The following is a 21931-nucleotide window of genomic DNA, read 5'->3' as shown; positions in this document are numbered from 1 at the left end:
CCTCAGGAACTTAGCAAGATTGTTTCAAAGAGAAAAATGAAAAGGGCTGGGGATGTAGCTCAGAGGTAGAACATCCCTGGATTTAATATCCAGTATCAAAAGAAAGAAATTTTAAAATGTTATTTTTAATGTTTTTATTGGTATATTATAATTTTACATCATAATGAGATTCAAAGTCACACATATATACATGTACTTGGTATGTGTCCTTTTGCATCCCACTCCACTCCTGTATGATTAGAACTGCCATAAATAGCTAGTGATGGCCACATCGTATAGCATAGATTTCAGCACAACAAATGACACAGGGATGACAATCATTGGGAGAAGGAATGAATCCCATATTTATTTCTTCAACCCAGGCCTCTATCCAGACCTTCACATTCAGTTTTCCATTTAACATCTTTGATTCGTTTCTGTTAGACATTTCTAAACTAATGAAGGCCAAAATGAACTGCTCTAAACACACTCTATGCACAGCCTTCCCTACTTCAGTTTCTCTAGCTTGCTCCAGCCAAAACCGTTAGAGTCATCTACGAGTTTTTCTTTCCCTTCTCATATTTTTGTAGGCTCTTCTTTGAAATTGTGTCTATAGTCTGGCTGCATCTAACCGCCCTGCTACTATTCTCCAAATTGAAGCCACAGCTATTCTCTTTCCACAATCACTGCCATAGTCCCCTTGTGAATCTCTTTTCTTCACTACCCCTATCACCTTCTTACTACTGTCTACATGGCAGTTAGATTCTTTCTTCTGGAATAAAAGTCAGGTCAGTGCAGGACATTTTTTTTTGTTCAAAAGCCAACAGTCATTTCTCATTTCATTCTGAGTAACAGTGAAAGATTTTTCCAGTGCTCCAAAACCCCTGTGTAATAGGCCTCTACACAGCCTGTTAATCTCTCCTGTTTTCATTGTTCATTACCCTCCTTGCTGATTATTACCCCACTTTCCTCCCAGTTTCCTCCCCTCAGTACTGTAGATAGAACCCAGGACCTTACACATGCTAAACAAGTGCTCTACCACTGACCTACATTCTCAGCCCCAACATCACTCTCACTGTTTTCCTTTCAGTTTCTTTTTATTGAGATACACAGCCAAGAGGCAAATTGGCACAAACATGTAATCCCAGTTCTTTGGAGTCTGAGACAGGAGGATTGCAGGTTCAAGCCGAGTGTCAGCAATTTAGCAACATAGAATTCCCTGTGCTCAATCCCCAGTAAATCCCCCCACCCCAAATCTGGAGTTTAAGAGATATACAACTGATCCTTGTTATTTGTGGATTCTATATTCACAAACACTCCTACTCCCTTGAACTATTTGTAGCTTCCAAATTAATATAGCACATCCATGGTCACTCATGCATATTTGAGGAGTTGCAAAAGTTTTGAGTTGTCCAACATGCATGCTCCCAGCTGAAGTTGAACAAGTTGACTCTGCCTCTTTGTTTCAGCTCTCATACTGTGAACACATATCCTTTCCATTGTGCAGTTAGTGGCACCCTTTTCACACTTGTGTGCTTTTGGTTGGTAATTTCCCAGTTTTAAAATCATTGGCAGCCAGGTGTGGTGATTCACGCTTGTAACCCCAGCATTTGGCAGGCTCAGACAGGAGGATCATGGTTCGCAGACAGCCACAGATACTTAGTGAGGCCCTTTGCAACTCAGTGATACCCTGTTGCAAAAAATAAAAAAGACTAAAACATAGGGCTGGGGTATAGCTTGGAGGACTAATGCCCCTCAGTTCCATCCCCAGTGTCATAAAAACAATAAAAAATAAAATCTTTGGCAAGCATAATGTTGGAGTGCTGTCTAATATTCTAAATGGCAAGTAGACTGGGACATGGCCAGTGGAGAAAATAAATAGGTTAGATAAGTTTCCTTCAACCTTTAGCAGTTGTACTGCTTTTGATAAATTCAGTGTTAGTGATTCTACAATATACATGTTAAATTAGGCATTTTTAAACAGAAACACAGATACAACAAGGTTATGTAGTTACTAGATGATGCAAATATTGTGACTAGGGGCTTGTGGAACCTAACCCTGTGTTCCTGCTAGTGTTCTAGTATTTGGACATACTGCAATTTATACAATTTCCTATGTATAAATATTTACATTGTTTCTATTATTTTCCCTTAAAAATAGTGATGCAATGAATAATCTTATTCCCCTATATTTTCATATTTTTGAAGTCTTCAATGTAAAGTCTAAAAATAGGCTTAGTGGAGCAAAATTTAAATGTATACGTAGTTTTCCTAGATATTTGCAAATTTGCCTCCAGAAGAATTTTACCAATGTACATTTCTACCAGCAATATAGGGGAGTGCTTATTTCCCCACAGTCTTACCAACAGAATCCATACTAAGAAAGTAAGCAATCTAAAACTTAAAAAATGGTATCTTAGAACCCAGCATGTTGGTGCATGTCTGTAATCCCAGTACTTGGGAAACTGAGACAAGAGGATTGTAGGTTTGCGATTAGTCTCAGCAACATAGTGAAATCCTGTTTCAAAACCAAAAATAAAAAGGGCTGAGGGTGTATACTGGAGGTAAAAATGTTTCTGGGTTCAATCCCCAGTACAAGAAAAGGAAAGGAGAAAGAGGGAGGGAGGGAGGGAGGAAGGAAATAAGGAAGGAAGGAAGGAAGGAAGGAAGGAAGGAAGGAAGGAAGGAAGGAAGGAAGGATTCTATCATGGTACAGTTTTCATTTACTGTCTATGGGAAGTTGGTCTTCATTTCACATGCTGAATCACCTCTGGGAATCTTTGTTATTTTGCAACTGCAGATTGAAGCCAGTACTTCATGCATGCTAGTCAAGTTCTTTATCAATGAGCTATATGACCAACCTTCATAAGCTGAATCATGTATCCATGCATGCATACACATATATACACAGATATGTGTGTATATTTTGTGTTTGAATTATCTATGTATTTTGACCATCTACTCATTGGGTTTTTAATATTTTTGTCCCTCAGATTTAGAGTTATCTATGAAAGAGGGGTATTTGCTCTTTGATATAGTCACAGATATTTCCTCCCATTTTGTCAGTTAAAATCTAATATTCTTTGTGATAGTTTTGGCATACGTTTTAAAAATGTCATGTAGTCAAATTTGTCAATATCTTATTTTATTGAATTTGGGTTTTAAGTGATAGTCATAAGTCTTTTCTTACATTCAAGACATATATAGAGATCTATGTTTTATTCCACTATGTCTGTGGGTTTTTTTGTACTAGGGATTGAGCCTGGGGGCATTCTATCTTTGAGCTACACTCTCAGCCCTTTTTATTTTTTATTTTGAAATAAGGTCTTGCTGAGTTACTGTGTGCTAGCTTTGAATCTGCAATCATCTGCCTCAGCCTCCTAAGTACTAGGATTACAGGCATACACCACAGGGTCCAGCTTCATTTTTTACATTTAGATCTCTGTTTCATTTAATAGTTTATTATTATATATGGTGTGAAGCATGGATCTAAATTTACACTTTTCCAAATGGCTAACTGGTTCTTCTAGCACCATTTAATAAAACATCTATCTTTGCCCTTACACTCTATAATCTAAGATGTCACCTTTATTAAATATTTGTATGTACTTAGGTCTATTTTGGACTTCATATTGTGTTCTGCTAACTCATCTCTTCTATTGCTCTTAATTGTTTTAGAGTCTTTATAGTTATCATAATGTCTAGGAAAACTTAAACTCTTATGTTTCTTTCCTTTTTCAGTGTTTTCATTACCATTTTTGCTTTTATGCCATATAAATTGTAATGCCAACTTCTCTAGCCACACATAAAAGTTGTGGGTATGTTTATTTGGGAATTTCTCAAATTTACACATTAATTTAGATAAAATTAACAACATTACCACATTTACTAATTTGATCCAGGAACAAGGGAGCTACATCTTTCTGTTCAAGTCTGTTGTTCTATTATTTTACTACTCAGGAATTTTTTAAAATTTCCTTTCTGTATATCCTAAATATTTCTTATTTTTTTTCTACACAGTTCATTTTTTTGCTATTTTAAAGAAGTTTTCTTCTACTTTTATAATCTCTAACTGGCTATTGTTTCTGTATATTAAATGTATTACTTTAAATGTTTATTATGAGCCTGGCTGGTGGCACATGCCTTTAATCCCAGAACTTAAAAGGATGAGACAGGAGGACTCTAGGTTTGAGGCCAGTATGTGATAACTTAGTGAGACTCTGAAAATAAAAAGGGCTAGGGATATAGCTCAGTGATACCATATCCTTAGGTTCAATCCCAAGTACCACCCACCCAAATTATTTTGTATGTGTATGTATATATATGTATATTGTGTATATTGATTTCATATTTTGCTGCCTTACTGAATGCATATTATTTGTAGTAGTTTTATCAGTGGTTCTCTAGGATTCCCAGATATATTATTATCTGCAAATAGTGACAGTATTCCTTCTCTTTATTATAATTCTTAGGGCGCTCTCTCTCTCTCTCTCTCTCTCTCTCTCTCTCTCTCTCTCTCTCTCTCTGTGTGTGTGTGTGTGTGTGTGTGTGTGTGTGCATGTTTATCTTGTTAATAATGCCAACCTAGCAATGAACAATTTTAACTTTAAGATTCAGTAATGAATTTGAATTTGTTGATGTAGGAGTTTTCAACATCTATAGAGATAATATGTTTTTCTCTAAATCTAAATCTGCTACGGTACATAAGTGGGTTTCCTAATATTGACCCACCATTGCATTCTTGCATTTCTGAAATTAATCCATTTTGATCATGGATTCTGTTTGCTGATATTTTATTTTGAATGATTGTTTTTTTACTCGGTAGTATAGATATATGATTTCCTTGGTACTATCCTTACTAGCTTTTGTTATCAATATTACACTTGCTTTACATAAAAATGGAAGGTTTTTCCTTCACTTTCAATGCCCCAGAAAAATATCTGAATCAATGGGACTTTTGTTCTTTGAATGTTTGATATAATTTTCTGTGTGTGTGTTTGTTTACATGTGCATGTATTTTTGTAATAACATTATTTCTACTATGAAAATTATGTTTAAGTTTTGACCCTTAATGAGGTCAATTTTGATAAAATTTCCTCTAGGATTTCAGATTTTTAGCACTGAAGTTTGCAAACTAGCCTCTATGATAAAACTTTTTCTGTTCAATATTTTCTATTTTTACATATTTATGCCTTCATGTATATTCATTTTTATAAAGTTAGCATGGCATATATATTTTGTTAATTTTTTCAAATAATAAAGTTTTAACTTAAATTACCTTTTTCTATTCTTATCAATTTCTGCTCTTGTTGCCATTCCATTTCTTTATATTTTTAATGTGTTTTTATTCTTTCTTCAGCATCTTGATCCAATAATTTAATTCATTTCTATTCTTTAAATGTAATAATGTACAAAGATTTCCCTGGTTACTGCATTATATGTACCATTCATATATATGTGTATATATAGTGTATATATGTGTGTATAATGTATAATGTATGTATAATGTATGTGTGTATACATACATTATACATGTATGTATAATGTATGTGTGTATAATGTATGTGTGTGTGCACATGCACACACATGCATACTGTGTATTGAATCCAGGGTCATTCTACCTCTGAGCCTAACCCCTATCCCTATTTATTTATTTATTTTATTTGAAAACAGCTTCTCAATAAATTATTGGGTGCTAGCCTTTAACATGTAATCCTCCTGTCTCAGTCTTCTAACTCCTGGGATTGCAGGCTTTTGCCTCCATTCCCATTTTATAGTATGTTCATTAGCATGGTTCTAGAAGATTATTTTTTTATTGCTGTGTTGAGAATCAAATATAAACCTTTATGCATATCAGGAAAATACTCTACCACTTACTTATATCCTCAGCCAAAGAAGTTCATTGGTTTATTTTTTTTCTTTTATAATAAAGAATTAATAGAAAATTTAAAACTTTCCAAGTGGAATGGACTTTTATTTTTTTCACTTCTTTTTTAAAAAAAATTTTATTGAACATAAATGGCATACATTTAAACTATACTTGGTACCCTCTCCCCCCAACCCCTCTTTTCCCTTCCCCCCTCCTACCAATGATTGTCCAGGGTAACCATGCCATATTCATAATTTTACACATATTTGGATGTAGACCCTCATTAATCAAGTTTAGTCTTCCTCCTCCCCTATCTTTCCATTCCAGCTTTGCTGGTATTTCCCCTCCATTACCTGGAGTACCACTGGTATTCTCTACGTTCCCTAGTTTGGGCATATTAGAGGGAACGTATGTACCTTCTCCTTCTGTGCTTGGCTGATCTCACTTAACATAATGCTCTACAGGACTTTCCACCTTCTTGCAAATGGTATTATTTTGTTCTTCTTTATGGCTGAGTAGAATTCCATTGTGTGTATTTCCCAGAGTATTGCAATCCATTCATCTGTTGATGGAGACCTGGGTTGGTTCTATATTTTGGCTATTACGAATGGAATGGACTTTTAAAAATTGACTTAGAAGCTGTGTATGGTGGCTCACATCTATTATCCCTGTGCATGGGAGGCTGAAGCCAGCCTCAGCAACTTGGTGAGGCTTTTAGCAACTTAGTGAAACTCTGTTTCAACCTAAAATATAAAATAAAGTTGAGGGCGTAGCTCAAAAATAGCACACCTTGAGTTCAATCTCCAGTATCACAATCACACACGAAATTTGAATTATGAGCTGGATGTGGTGGTGCACACCTATTGTCACCAGTACTTGGGAGGCTGACACAGAAGGATCATGGTTTGAGGCTAGCCTCAGCAACTTATTGAGACCTTCAGCAACTTAGTAAGGCCTTTTCTCAAAATTTTAAAAGTTGATTTATAGCTGGGCATGGCGGTACATGCCAGTAATTTCAGTACTTGCTAGGTGGAGACAGGACAATTGTAGGTTCAAGGCTAATCCTCAGCAACTTAATGAGACCCTGTCTCAAAATGAAAACTAAAAAATCCTTCAGGGTTGCTCAAAGCTAGGACATGCTTGGGTTTAACCTCCAGCGCCAATAAGTGAATAAAGAAAAAAAGAAGAAAAAAGTTATAGTATTTTAACATTATGATTACAGAATATTTGTGCCATTTCTACTTTGTGAAAATTACTGATATTTTATAACCTAATATCTGATCTTTTTGTTACTTTTTCATGTTTAATTGAGGAGTGTAGTCTCAGTGTATATTTGATATACATTTGGAAGACTGTTACTGATTCTTTAGTTCTTCTGTCTCCTTTTAGGTTCTTTGTTTACTTGTTTTGTTACATAATGAAGTTAATATGTTAAAGCCTATTGTTAGCATATTTCTAGCTATAACTCCATATGCTTCCTGTATTTTTTATTTATAATGGTGATTACTGTGTGATTCAATGCATAGGCATAGCTATAGTACCTTCATTTTGTATGTGGCTTTTAGTATTAAAATGTGTTCTGTTTCATTTAATCTTCTTTAGCTTGAAATATACTTTGCCTGATATTGATTCTATTTGCCCTGAAGATCTTGTGACAATGTCTAACATCTCTCTTCTTGAAATCGTATTAACTACCCAGTCTTCAAAGCATCTCTTCCTCCATTTTATCTTCTCTCTTAGAGGCAATACTTTTTAATGATTCTTGTCTGGTTTGGTTTGGTTTTGGTACTGAGATTGAATCCAGGGACATTCTATCTCTGAGATACACTCTAAACCCTATTTTCTTGTTTATTTTGAAACAGGGCCTTACTAAATTGTGGAGGGATTCACCATAAGTTGCTGAAGCTGAGGCTGAGGCTGGCCTGGAGCCTGTGATCCTCCTATCTAAATTTCTCAAATACTGGGATTACAAGCCTGGGCCACCATGCCTGGCTCAAAAACTGCCATTTGAAGTCTATTTAGAAAATCCTTTTCCAAGTGCTCTAATATACCCATTTTTTCAGTATGTTTCACGTTATGTGGACTTTCGCTTTCTGGTGGGGTTTTAGATGAATCTTAGGCATCTAATTGGCTCCAATTCTCATTAATGCATTTGGTCCAGCATTATCCTTGCTCCCTGCAAAGGTTTGTGGAGTAAATATAAGCTATAGCTTTATAGTATTTGATATTTATTTTCCTCTTAAAAATTAGATATTTTTGCCAGGCGTGGTGGCACATGCTTGTAATCCTCATGCTTGGGAGGCGGAGACAGGGGGATTGCGCAGGTTCGAAACCAGCCATGCTTGCTTAAGAGACCCTGTTTCCAAATAAAAATATAAAATAGGTCTGGGAGTGTAGCCCAGAGGCAGAAGGGCTTCCAGGAACCCCAATACCACCACAAAAAAATAGGTATTTTCTGTGGTTTTGTTGTAAGGGGCATATATTTATTTATTTATTTATTTATTTATTTATTTATTTTTTGAAACAGGGTCTGGATATGTTGCTGAGGGTCTCGGTACATTGCTGACGCTGGCCTCAAACCTGTGATCCTCCCGTCTTGGCCTCTCCAATACAGGGATTACAAGTGTGTGCCACCACACCTGGCTGGGGGACTATATCTTTGTGGATACTCACGTTTTTCTGGTGGTCCATATTGTTTTATGGAGGAAGCGTTTGAAAATTTAGATGTACATGTCCACCTTTACCTTGATGTATTGTTTCCCATGTGGTTAAAAATGCTTTGCAATTATTTGGATGGCCATATAATGCTAAATGGATAACAGAACTTTCATTTATCAAATAATTTTTCTTTTGAACATTTCAGTTGTTTCCCTTTAAAAAATATATTTGTACATAAATTAATTCCAAGGTATACTTTGAGTAGATTTGCCAAAGTAGAATTATTACCTCAAGGTTATAGATTTTATTGATAATATTGATAGAATTTGAACCCAAGGGAAATCAATGGGCCTCAGGTGGATTTAAGTTAACAAGAGTCCCTCTATTCTTTTTCAGGTAGTACCCTTCTCTCTTATAAATAGTGAATCTGGCCTGAGGTATCTGGTAGATTGTGATGTGTTTAAAGCCAGCATCCTTTCTGGGTGATAGAACATGTGCCAACACTAGTAATTAAGTATTTGCAGATCTCCCACTGTGATATTCTGTGGATGGATTTTCTTTACTTGGGAAAAATATGTCTTATATTCAGCAATAACAAACCATCAAGTGCCCTTTTTTCCCCCAGTTATTCTTCAGTCTGGCATCCTTGCATTTTATAATTGGAACAGAGTGAACAAGAATCTAATAAACAACTGCCAAAATCTTAATGTGTTGAACCTAATCCATCTTTACCTTAGTCATTACTGCCTTCATAGCTTGTGTCATTTCTGCCTACACTTTGTTAGTTACTTGTCTTTTGCTCTCTCATTTGATCAGCTTTATCAACTGCAAGTAATAAAAGCCACTCTTACTATTTATGCATTTAGAATTGTCAGAGTAAATATATTATCCAACATTTTCTGAATTAATCAGGACAGTCTGACATGATTCATGTGCTTTACTTGAGCCTCTGCAATTTTCTAGAGTGTTTTTGCTTATGCATTTTTGTCTCTGAATATAATAAAGAAGTTCTTGTGCCTTCGCTTGTGGGTAGTGGTTAGAACTTTGATCGATTTTATGTTACCCATCATGTTAGACAACAGATGGCCTCACCTTAGAATCGCCTTTATGATGTTATTTATTTATCTATTTTGGTACTGGGGACTGAACTCAGGGGTATTTTACCTCTGTGCTGAATCCTAATCCTCTTTTGTTTTTAATTTCGAAACATGGACTCACTAAGTTGTTGAGGATGACCTCAAGTCTGATACCCTCCTGTTCCAGCTTCCCAAGTACTTGGATTACAGGCATGTGCCACCACTTTTCTGTTTTTCTTTCTTGTTTAATCACATTAGAGAACCCAGTGTCCCACGACCCTTCCTCTTCATTAAAACCACCTAGAGTTTACAAAATTTCAGGGTTTACCTGCAGTGATTTTGCTTTAACTGATAAAAGTAGAACATGAGTATCATTTTTAAGAGCATCTCCATTATTCATAGAATTTAAGTTTTAAAATAACGGAGACACTCTGACCTAATGATAAGTAATTGTGGTGACAGCAAGTGTCTTGTTCCGGATCTTAGAGACAAAGTGCTCAGTTTTCCACCACTGAATATGATGTTACCCGAGAGCTTGTCATATATGCCCTTTATTTTATTGGGGACCATTCCTTCTATGCCAGTTTTTGGAGATTTTTAAAACAATGAGACCATGTAGGGTTTTTTCAGTTGCTTTTTATACATTTAGTGAGATGATCATGTAGTTTGTATTTCTCATTTTGTTAATATAGTGTATAATATTTATTGATTTATATATTTTGAACCAGCCTTGCATTGATATTTCCCTTTCCTTCCTCCTTCTTCTCTTCCCTCCCTCCCTCCCTCCCTCCCTCCGTTCCTTCCTTCCTTTTACTGTACTGGTGATGGAACCCAGAGGCATTCTACTCTGAGTTGCACCCACAGCCTTATTTTGTATTCTTTACTTTGAAATAGGGTCTCACCGAGTCACAAAGGGCCTCACTAAGTAGCTAAGGCTCTATGTGAACCACGATCCTCCTGTCTCAGCCTCCCAAGTACTGGGATTATAAGCGTGTGCCACCATGCCTAGTTCTCTTTCTTTCTTGCCATCTTGTTTTCCTCTTCCCGCTTTCTGTCTCCTTCTTTCAGTTTAACCCAGGGCCTCATTTACTTAGTAGTAGTTCTAGGTCTTTTTTATTTTATATTTTTGAAATACGGTATTACTAGGTTGTACAGGATCAGTTCACCTCAAACTTGTGAGATCCTCCAACTTTAGACTCCTGCTTAGCTGGTATTATAGGCATGTACCACTATTCCTGGCTTAAATGATTTTTAATGTGAGATTATATTTGTTATGCTCGTATTCTGTTGATTTTTTCATTGGTTCATTGGATTTAACTTTTCTTGTAGTGTGTTTGCATAGCTTTGGTATCAGGGTACTGCTGCCCCATAAAATGAATCTGGAAGCATTCCTGTTTGTTTGAAAATTTTTGGAAGGGTTTGAGAAAATCGCTATTATTTATTCTCTAAACATTTATCTGCTGGGCATGATGGTACGCACATGTTTTTAATCCCAGCATCTAGAAGGCTGAGACAGGAGGATCGCAATTCGCGGACAGCCTTAGCTACTTAGTACGGCCCTTTGCAACTCAGTGGAACTCTGTTTCAAAATATAGAATAAAAAATAGGGCTAAGGTGTAGCTGGGAGGTAAATACCCCTGGGTTCCATCTCCAGTACTGCAAAAAAAAAAAAAAAACAAACAAAAACAGTTATCAGAATCCATGCAGTAAAGCCATTGAGTCCTGGACTTTGATGGGAGTTTATTATTGGTTTGTTCCCCTTATTTGTTATTGGCCTATTCATATTTTCTATTTCTTCCTGATTGAGTATTGAAAGGTTGCATGTTTCTAGGAATTCACTGAATTTTTTTCTAGGTTACTCAGTTTCTTGGTAGTTTTTTATTATCCTCTTTTTCCAATATCAGTTTTATTGTCTCTCATTTCTGCTTTTGTTTCAGTCTTCTCTCTTTTTAATATTGGGTTACTTATAGGTGTTACTTGTAGTTTTATAGGTGTTATTTATAGTTTTGCTTGTCTTTAAAGAAGACAACTTTTATTTTTGTCAAATTTTCTATTATTAATTATTCAGGACTTTTATTTATATTTTCTGTAATAAACTTTTATTGGTGTATTATAATTTTAGATAATAATAAAGTATAGTGTGATAAGAATATATTTAGTTTTTGTTTCTGCTATGATGTTTTCTAGTGCTTCGAGTTGTACTAATTTTTTAGATCATACTTCTTTTCTGATGTAGACATTTGCTGCTATAAATGTTCCTCTCGAATATTTTTTGCTTGATTTCATAAGTCCTGATCTGTTCTACTGCCATTTTCATTTTTCTTAAGATATTTTTAAAATTTCCTTTTCACATTGGTTGTTCAAAGGCATGCTGTTTTGTTCCCACAATTTGGAAGCTTTTCAAAATTCCTCCTCTCATTGATTTCTAGTTTTATGCCTTTGTAGCTAAGAAATATACTCAATATGATTTCAGTCTTCAGAAAATCATTAGGATTTGTTTTGTGGCCTCACATGGTCTAGCCCAATGGATGTTTCATGTGCACTTGAGGAGGTGGTAGATAGATTGTTCTTTAAATATGTGTTAGGCCAATTTAGTTTTGAGTATAGTTCACATCTAGTGTTTCCTTGCTGAATTTCTATCTAGTTGATCTGATTCAATATTGAAAGTGATGTATTGATATCTCCTACTATATTTTACTGCTCTTTATATGACCCTTTGACTCTATTAATATTTGCTTTATATATTTAGGCGTTCCAATGTTGGATACATATATAATTATATTTGTTATAACTTCTTGATTAATTGACCACTTTATCATTATAGAACAAGTTTCTTTGCTTCTTCTTAGAGTTTCTAACTTAAAATTTATTCTGTCTGCTATAAGTACTATGAGTATAGCTACTATTGCTCTCTTTTGATTTCCATTTATACAAAATATCTTTTCCACCCTTTTATTTCACTATGTGTATATTTCATAAGAGGTGAGGTATTATTTTTTTGTGGAAGTGGGGATTGAACCCAGGTGCATTCTGTCTCCAAGCTACACCCCCAGACATTTCTTTCCCTCCCCCTCTTCCTTCCTTCCTTCCCTCTCCCCTCTCTCTCTCCCTCCCTCTCTTTCTTTCTTTCTTTCTTTCTTTCTTTCTTTCTTTCTTTCTTTCTTTCTCCCCCTTCCTTCCTTTCTTTCTTCTTTCTTTCTTTCTTTCTTTCTTTCTTTCTTTCTTTCTTTCTTTCTTTCTTTCTTTCTTTCTTTCTTTCTTATTCATTTTTTCCTACAGTACTGGGGATTGAACCCAGGGGCATTCTAGCTCTGAGCAATACCCCAGCTCTATTTTTTATTCTTTACTTTGAAAAAGGGTGTCTCTAAGTTGTGGAGGTCCTCACTAAGTAGATGAGGCTGCCCACAAACCTGTGATTCTCTTGGCTCAGCCTCCTAAGTACTGGGATTACAAGTGTGCGACACCACGCTTGGCCCCACAGCCACTTCTCATTTTGAAACAGGGTCTTGCTCAGTTGCAGAGTCCCTTGGTAAATTGCTGAGGCTGTCCTTGAATTTGTTATCCTCCTGTCTCAGCCTCACAAGTGATTACAAACATGTGCCACCATGTCTGGTGATAGGTAAAGCTTTTGACTATTGTTTCCTATTCAACTTTTAGACCCTTTATTTCTCTCTTCTTTTCTTGATATCTTCCTTTGTAATTTGATGTTTTTTTGTAGTGGTATATTTTTCATTCTTTAATTTTATCATTTTTGTATCTACCAAGTGTTTGCTTTTGGTTGCCATGTGGTTTACATAAAACCCCTTATACTCATAATGGGACATTCTAATCTAATAACAACCTAACTTTTAGAGTTTTAAATTTTATGTATTTTCATTTTGCTACTTAGTAACTATTTCCTTGTGTTTAAAGGATTCCTTTTGGCTTCTCCTGTAAGGCATGCCCAGTAGTGACAAATTCAGGATTTACCTGAGAAAAAATTTTTCTCCTCCTCATTTTTGAAGGACAGCATTTCTGGTTAGTTATAATATTTCTAGTTGGCAAGGTCTTCTCTATCCTCAAGCTATTTTAGTCTATCTTATCATTCCTTTATATCCTTCTGCATCAATGTTTAAAACTCACTCATAGTGTAATGGGGGTATCCTTGTATGTAACAAGTCACTTTTTTTCTTACAACATTCAATAGTCTTGTTGTCTTTCATTTTACTTTATCTTGGTACTTGAGGCTAAACTCAGAGGATCTGTACCAGTGAACTACATTAATGTTTAATTTGAGACAGGTTCTCATTAATTTGCCCAGGCTGACCTCAAACTTGGTGTTCTTCCTGCTTTAGCCTGCCAAGTACTAGGATTAGAGGCTTGTACCACCCTACCCAGCATCTTTGTCTTTAAGTTTTAAAATTTGATTAAAAAGTGTCTTGGCATGGGTCTTTTTGTTTTCTTTTTTTAGATGACTATTGCACTTCCTGGATATATATTTCTAATTTTTTTGTAGATTTTAGTCTCTCTCTCTCTCTCTCTCTCTCTCTCTCTCTCTCTCTCTCTCCTTCCTTCCCTTCTTCTGTTGCTCTAATATTACATGTTTTATTCAGATTGATGATGTTCCATAAGTCCCCTAGGATATCTTCACTATTTTTAATTTTTTTTTCTTTTTAGATTGAATAATTTCCAGTGATACAACTTCAAGTTTGCTAATCCATGTCTCTGAGTTGGTTTTTGTACTTTAAATAATCAATTCTCTCAGTATTATTCAACTGTTAAAGGAAATGTTGCTCTACAGACAGCCCAGTCAGAGATTCTAAGTGTCTATAAACACTTTGTGTTTTTCTATTATGCTGTCATTGTTCTTAATTGATGTCAAGAAATTAGAGAGTATACTATTGTTTTGAGAGATGTGGGATATAAACCAGTCCCTTGGGATGTAGTTGAAGAAGTTAGGGTGTTATGTGTGTGTTACTTCCTTCTTTTTTTATAAGGAAGCTGAGAGCCAGAGTTTATCTCCTCATTTTTCTTACACCATTAGGAAGGTCTGAGGCAGATGCTTCTACTCCTGGTCAAACTGCAAACTTTAAGCATTGGGAGATTGGTGCTGAGTGTTTGTGAGTTTAAAAGCTTCATTTTTATTGGTCTTATATAACTTTTAACCCTGTGAGGATCAGTATGGGATTTCTTCAAAAAGACTAGGAATGAAGCCACCATGAAACCCAGCTATTGTACTCCTTGGTATTTTTTAAAAACTAGAGTTAGAATACCATAGTGATACACGGATGTCCATGCTTATAGCAACATAATATGCAATAGCTAAATTATGAAACCTACCTAGGTCTCCACCAACAGATTAATGGCATATATACACTGAAAATCTGGCATATACACACTGAAGTTTTACTCAGTCATAGAGAATATGTCATTTGCAGATAGATGGGTAGAACTAGAAATATTATGCTAAGTGATATCAGCCAGTCTCATAGGTGGAAGCTAGAGAAAAAAATAGCAAACACAAGTGACTTTAGATAAATGAAGAAAGAAACAAATAAAATAGTGGAAGTGGATTGGGGGAGTAGGAGGGGGAAAAGAATGATCAAGGAAGGAAACAATTCAAATAATGCTATGGCAATATGTAGAGGTATTACTTCTCTCAGGGATGGAAGAGGGCACAGTGTGGTGGGGTGCAGTAGGAAATGTAGTAAGTACTGTGTGTATGTATGTTTGTATCACTTTTAACCTCAATCATAGTGCACTAAATACAAATGCAAAACAGAATACTATGCAAGCCATGCTTGCATGGGTTCCATAGAGAAGTGGAATGTAATTCTTATCTTTAATCTTATAGGTAGTGTTTTCTTTCTCTAGATTTTTTCAGTATTTTCCTCTTTTTAAAAGTTTGAATATGAATGCTTCAGTGTAGATTATTTTGTGTATATCCTGCCTGGTTTTTACTGAGTTTTCTGGACCTGTGGTTTGGTAGTTATCATTAGTTTTGGAAATTCTTGCTCTTCATTTCTTCAAATATTTCTTCCTTCCCTTCTTCTATTTTATGTCCTAGTATTCTCATCACATGTATATCACACCTTTCATGATTGTCTTATAGATTTCAGATATTTTTTCATTCCTTTTTCTCTTTGGAAGAGCCTTTTGACATACTTCAAGTTCATTAATTATTTCCTTAGCTTTCTTCAAGTTATTGATGAACTCTTAAAGGCATTCTTTTTTTCTCTTATGGTGCTTTTGATTTTTAGCATTTCCTTTATTTGTGGTATTGGGAATAAAACCCCGGGGTGTTCTACCTCTGAGCTACACCTCAGCCCCATTTTGTTTTTTTTTATTTTTAAACAGGGTCTCACTAAGTTGCAGAGGGCCTCATTATGTTGCTGACGCTGACTTTCAACTTCACTGTGATCCTCCTGTTGCAGCCTCCTAAGTACTGGGATTACAGGCATGTTCCACCCCACTCATCTTCTGGCATTTCCTTTTGATTTCTTCTTAAAATTTTATATCTTTCCAATATTATGAATTTATTTTTATGTTGTCCATTTAATCTCTAATAGCCCTTAGAATATTAATCAGTTTTTTAAAAAATTATTGAGCTGATAATGTCTTATAATATTTCTGCTATGTCTAAGTTTGATTCTGATGTTTACTGGGACTTTTCAAACTGTGTTTTTAGTATGTCTTTTGATTTTTGTTGTTTCAAGCTAGATGTAATGCAATGAGTTAAAATAATGGAGCTGCACAGCCCTTTAGTTGGATGTTTTATGTTTTTCTGGCTAGGGTATTGTAAGTGTTTACTCTTAATTGTAGTTGTAGATGATAGAAGCTAATCTTTTCTCTGATGTTTTTGTTTTTGTTCACCCTTTTATCTTTGATTACTCCAATGAGACTTTGTAAACATCATGTGAGAAGTGCAGCTTTTGGTTGCACTTACCTGTTTTTATACAGAAGTCATAGTGAAATGGTGGTAAAACTATCAAAGAAAAGGAAGTGTCCTGTAGTCTTGGGATTATGTCTGTTTGGGATTATGGACCTGTGACTTTCCCAAGGTCTTCTTAGTGTCATTTTGTTTTTCCCCTTCAGTTGAGACAGGAAGGCAGGCTAGTCTTGAGTGTAATATTTCACTTTACCCAGGTCAGTTAGGTTCTGGTAAAACTGTAGTAGGACAGAATCTGGGAAGATAGTTTCTCTTAAAGGAACTCTTAAAAAAGAAAGAAGACTTTGGGCATATTTTAAAATGGCTACTTTTCTTCTTACTCTGCGAGATAAATTGAAGAATTAGGGGATTTTCCTCAAATCTTTACTATGAGAACCTCATAGGACTTCTTAGGATAAAATTTTTAAAGTGTGGAGTCCCTCCTAAGATTGGGTCCCTCAGTAGTTTTTAGCTGTCTATATAGGCCTCCAGAAATTGTCCATTACAAATTAAGTCATCATGTCTTGGAACTTGTTTCTCAAGAGTTTTCTACTCCTGCCCGACTCCAAGTAATTTCTGATTCTGTGTATCTGGCTGTTTGTCTCTTCAGTTCTGAGGAGGGGAGAGCAGTTTACTCGATGACGTCAGTTCTCTGATGAATCTAGAGAGGCAATTTTTAGTTTTCTTCAACTTCTTTAATGGTGTGGGTGATGAGATAACTTCCAAGCTTATGTTAGACCAGAATACAAAGGAATTTTTGAAACATCAAAGACTTTCTTCTGTAACATTTCGATCTTTTGCAAATTCATTTGAGATACTATCTTTAGTTAATGCCCCTCATTTTTTAAAGAGGTAAAATAAGATGTTTTGAAAGTTTAACTTTCTTCTTGTTTATTTTTCTCAAATAGATCCCAAATGCCCAGGAGACGTTGATTTTTACAATAGTGATTGGGATATTAAGACAATCACCAGCTCCTTGAAATTCTACCTCAGGTATGACTGATTTGAAATGGGATTTTTCTCTTCATAGTTGATGAAATTTGGGTGGAGATTATAATCATTGTCATCCCAGATTCAGGAAGGAGAGACAGGATTGCTAACTAAACAAAAGAGTAAATAGAATTTCTGTCAAAAGAGAAGGTACAAGCCAGGTGTGGTGGCACAGCCTTGTAATCCCAGCATTCAGGAGGCAGAGACCAGAGGATTGTGGTTCGCAGACAGCCTCAGCTACTTAGTGAGGCCCTTTGCAACTCAGTGAGATCCTGTTTCAAAAATAAAAAAAAGACTTAAAAATAGGGTTGGGGGTATAGCTCAGAGGTTCAATGCCCTTAGGTTTTTTTTTTTTGTTTTTTTTTTGTTTTTTTTTTATTGGTGGTACTGGGGGTGGAACCCAGAGGCTTTCTACCTCCGGGCTATACTCCTCGACCTCTTTTTTTATTTTATTTGGAAACAGGGTCTCACTAAGTTGCTGAAAGCCTCACTAAGTAGCTGAGGCTGGCTTTGAACCCATGCGAATCTCCTGTCTCAGCCTCCCAAGCGTGGGGATTACAAGCGTGCGCCACCATGCCCGGCTAATGCCCTTAGGTTTTATCTCCAGTACTGAGGGGGGGGGAGAGAGAGAGAGAGAGAGAGAGAGAGAGAGAGAGAGAGAGAGAGAGAAGGTACTTTAGAAGACTTTTTGTAAGTCTGAGAGTGTAAGCAAGGTAATCATAAAAACTAGAATTGTCATCTTAAAACATTTTGAAAAAAATGTTATTGAAGTCTCAGAAGAAGTTTTGCCATTATGCACAGATAGAGCTAATGCCATGATGGGTTCACTAGTGAAATAGTAAAATCCAAACTTGTGATAATTCATGATTGTTAACATATTTAATGGATAGCAACCACTTTGAAATATCAAATTCTAGCCAGGCATGGTGGCACACACTTGTAATCCCAATACTTGGGAGGCTGAGACAGGAAGATCTGGGTTCATGGCCAGCCTCAGCTACTTAGTGAGACCCTGTTTCAAAATAATGAAAAAAAATTGAACTGGGGGTATAGCTCAGAGGTAGCATACCCCTGGGTTCAATCTCCAGCACAACACACACACACACACACACACACACACACACACACACACACACACAGAAACATCATATTCTATTTGGGCAAAAAAGTGTGTGTGTGTGTGTGTGTGTGTGTGCGCGATGTATATGTGTGGGTGTGTATATGAAAGTATTTTGCCTTAATCCACATGATGGATATAAAAGTCAAACCAAGAAAACACAGTCATAGAATCATAAAATTGTCGGAGCTAAATGAAATAATAGGAGTAAAAATATTAATTTACCAGCAAATTTTTAGATGTACAATAATGAAGAACACATTATTTCTTTTATTGTCATACATTTATATTATGCAGATCTATTTGAGATATACATATGTATTTTTTGGTACTACAGATTGAATTGAAGGGTTTATGCATGTTAGGCAAGTGCATTACTGCTGCATTAGATTCCTAGCCCTGATAAGTTGCCCTGTTCACCTAGAACATGTCATTCTCCTGCCTCATTCTCTTGAGTAGCTGGGATTACAAGCATGTGCCACTGTGCCCAGCTAAGATAAATATATATTTTGAATTAATTTATTTATTCCCATTCTATATGTCCTATAGCATGTACCAACATGATGTATATGCTAAAATATCTTTTTTTCAATTATTGTACTCTTTTGTCATTAAGATAGATACTTAAACTCCAGAATATACCACAAAATTTAGATTAGGTTCAAAGTTTTCCTGTTAAACGATCTTCTGCTATAACATCATCTTTATATACACTCAAACATGAATGCTTTGTCAGGAAGTATTTCTCCTGTGTCTGCTAAATAAAAAAGAATTTTCTACTGAATAGTTTATTCTGTGCTAGCCAATATGCTAGTTGCTTATATTGACAGTGCTGTTCTTTTCTCCCAATAATTGTGTATCTATCATACACAATGTGTTATTATACCCATTTTACAGATGAGGAAACTAAGGTGCTTTCTTCCTACATTAAGTTATATTTATGATATTAATTATTATTTTTGAAACTATCTCACTTGTACTGGGTTATCTTCTTCCCCTTTCCTCAATTCCTTGGGATAATGGCTTTTTTGGGTTATTTTTGGTAGTTTAGTAAAGACAGGATTCTTCCATGAATACTTTTAAAATACTTGTGATTATATTAGGAGGAGCAAGTAATTCTCTGCCTCTTTCTCCTTTAAATGAGTTAGTATTTCCAAAGATATGTAAGTTAAGGCTCTCCCCACCTTACATCATTCCCAGCTCATCTTGTAAGTAGCAACATGGCCCTTTTGAAAGATTGGAAGATCAAGCCTGAAAGTGTGAGTGGGCAACAGTCTCAGTAAGAGATATTTATGGGCCTTTATTTGTTTTGGTACTGGGGATTCTACCACCAATCTACATAGCCATTCCTTGTTATTTTTTTTTTACTTTGAAGCAGGGTCTTGCTCAGTGGCTGAGGCTGGCCTTAAACCTACGATCCTCCTGTCTCAGTCTCCCAAGTACTGGCATTAGCGGCAAGTACCACTGTGCCCAATTTGTGGGCCTGTAATATGCACCAGCCAGTCTATATCCTTTAGAGTTTTTAAAGATACCTCTGTTCTCACAGTGGGTCACCATCTGTGTTCTAGTTTCCTAAATATCCCCTTGTTTCCAACATTTTCAGAAAAATACTATTAAAATCCTCTCTCTCTTTCTCTCCCTCCCTCTCCCTCTTCCTCTCTCCCTCTCCCTCCCCTCTCTCTCCTTTCCTCCCCTTTGTCTAACCTCTTTCATTTAGCTGCTTTCATTCTCTCAGCATAGAAATATGCTTGCGCAGTGCCAACCTCTAAAGCAATCAACATTTTCTGAGTTCCTGTTCTATGCCAAGCATGATGTTAGTCAGTAGGCATACAGTTGGTAGTAGGTATGGTCACTGATCTTAAAGAGTTTATAGTCTAGTGAAGAGGACAGACAGAAGACAAATAATAATAAAAAAAGGATTGAAGTTCAGTAAGTGTTCTGAAGGAAGGTATAGCATGCTTTATTTTAATATAAAGACCAGGCCTATTCTGTGATTGTTTAAACTGAGGTTTGAAGTATAAGTTGAAATTTACTGAGGGGAGATGTGACTTCAAACAAAGGGAGATGCACCTGCAAAGGCCTTCCGGAAGGTCTTTCTAAGAAATTATATGAACATAGATGGATACTGAGTGTGGGGCAGGGAGTATGTCAGAACCAGAGCACTGAGAGTCTTATAGGACATTTCAGGAATTAGAGTGTGGATTTATCTTAAAAGGAATGAGAATACATTTGGAATATTTTAATCACAGATTTTCTTTGTTATTATTATTAGTAGTAGTATTGGCATAGTTTTGTTGGTATATTGTAACTATACATCATAGTAAGGTTCAAAATTATACAAACATCAATACACACAAACTTTGATGTATTTCCTGCATATCACATCCTGCTCCCCTCACCTCCCTTCCTGTACATGTCAGTGAGATTGGTTGCAATACTTTTATATAAGAACACGGTATTATTTGAACTGTTTCTTTCCTCAATGCAGGGGTTAAATGATAATATATGAATTATGGAAAATAGAATGGAAATTATATTAGAGGGAGACAAAATGGATACAGGCGAAAATCATCAACTAGGCTATTACTATAACCCAGGCAAGAGATACTGCTGCTGCTTGGAATAGGAGTTAGTCCTGGAGATTGGTAGAGATAAGCATATTTAATAGATTTAGGAAGTAAAATGGATTAATTGAATATAATAATTGAGGAGAGGGAGATAAAGGAATGAGTTTTCCCATTTCCTGTGCATACAACCAAATGATGGGCAGGCATGTACAGATTGGGTAAACACAAGAAAATGATCATATTTGAGGGAGATAACAAGTTGGATTTAGGGTATATCAAATTCGAGGGCTGTTGAAGAAATCAAGGCACCACTTTGAACAGACAATTGGATATATAAGACTGGAACTCTGTGATGAGTTCTGGGCTTCAGCTAAAACCTTTGGAATCATTTAAAATATAGATGATAATCAGAGCAAGCTTAGACAAGAGAGTGGAATGGGATACTCCACCCTTACCCAGCCAGGTTTCTTCATCAAGAATATACACACCCTGTCTCAACACCCCCTCCCCCAAGTTTACTCTTCACCTCATTGTAATCTGACTCACCATTCCTGTTCTACTGAAGCTGCTCTTGTTAAGGTCATCAGTGATTCCATCAATGGTGCCCACAAAGGACAATTGTCAGTTTTTACCTTACTTTATTTCTGTAGTGTGTGAAGCTCTTAACAAGCCCTCCTTGAGACTGTCTCATCCTTTTGATTTTACTGTATTATTTGCTTTGATTTTTCCTTTTTGACCATTTTGGCTGCCTCGTCTATGGAAATTCTA

At 35.9% G+C, this 21931-nt stretch overlaps 1 protein-coding gene across 2 annotated transcripts in view; it reads left to right on the top strand.

Annotated features, from left to right (window-relative positions):
* OPHN1 (oligophrenin 1) overlaps positions 1-21931 on the top strand; it is a gene marked incomplete at both ends in the record, with an annotated part of 391547 nt that overhangs the window by 286092 nt on the left and 83524 nt on the right. For both annotated transcript variants that reach the window (XM_080718711.1, XM_080718710.1), the window contains one exon: positions 17398-17482. In XM_080718711.1, the coding sequence (XP_080574837.1) occupies positions 17398-17482 (85 nt within the window). The remainder of the gene's footprint in view (positions 1-17397; positions 17483-21931) is intronic.

The sequence above is a fragment of the Muscardinus avellanarius genome, assembly GCF_963383645.1.
Source record: "Muscardinus avellanarius genome assembly, chromosome: X".
NCBI lineage: Eukaryota > Metazoa > Chordata > Mammalia > Rodentia > Gliridae > Muscardinus > Muscardinus avellanarius.
This window is presented reverse-complemented; position numbering and strand designations above follow the sequence as displayed.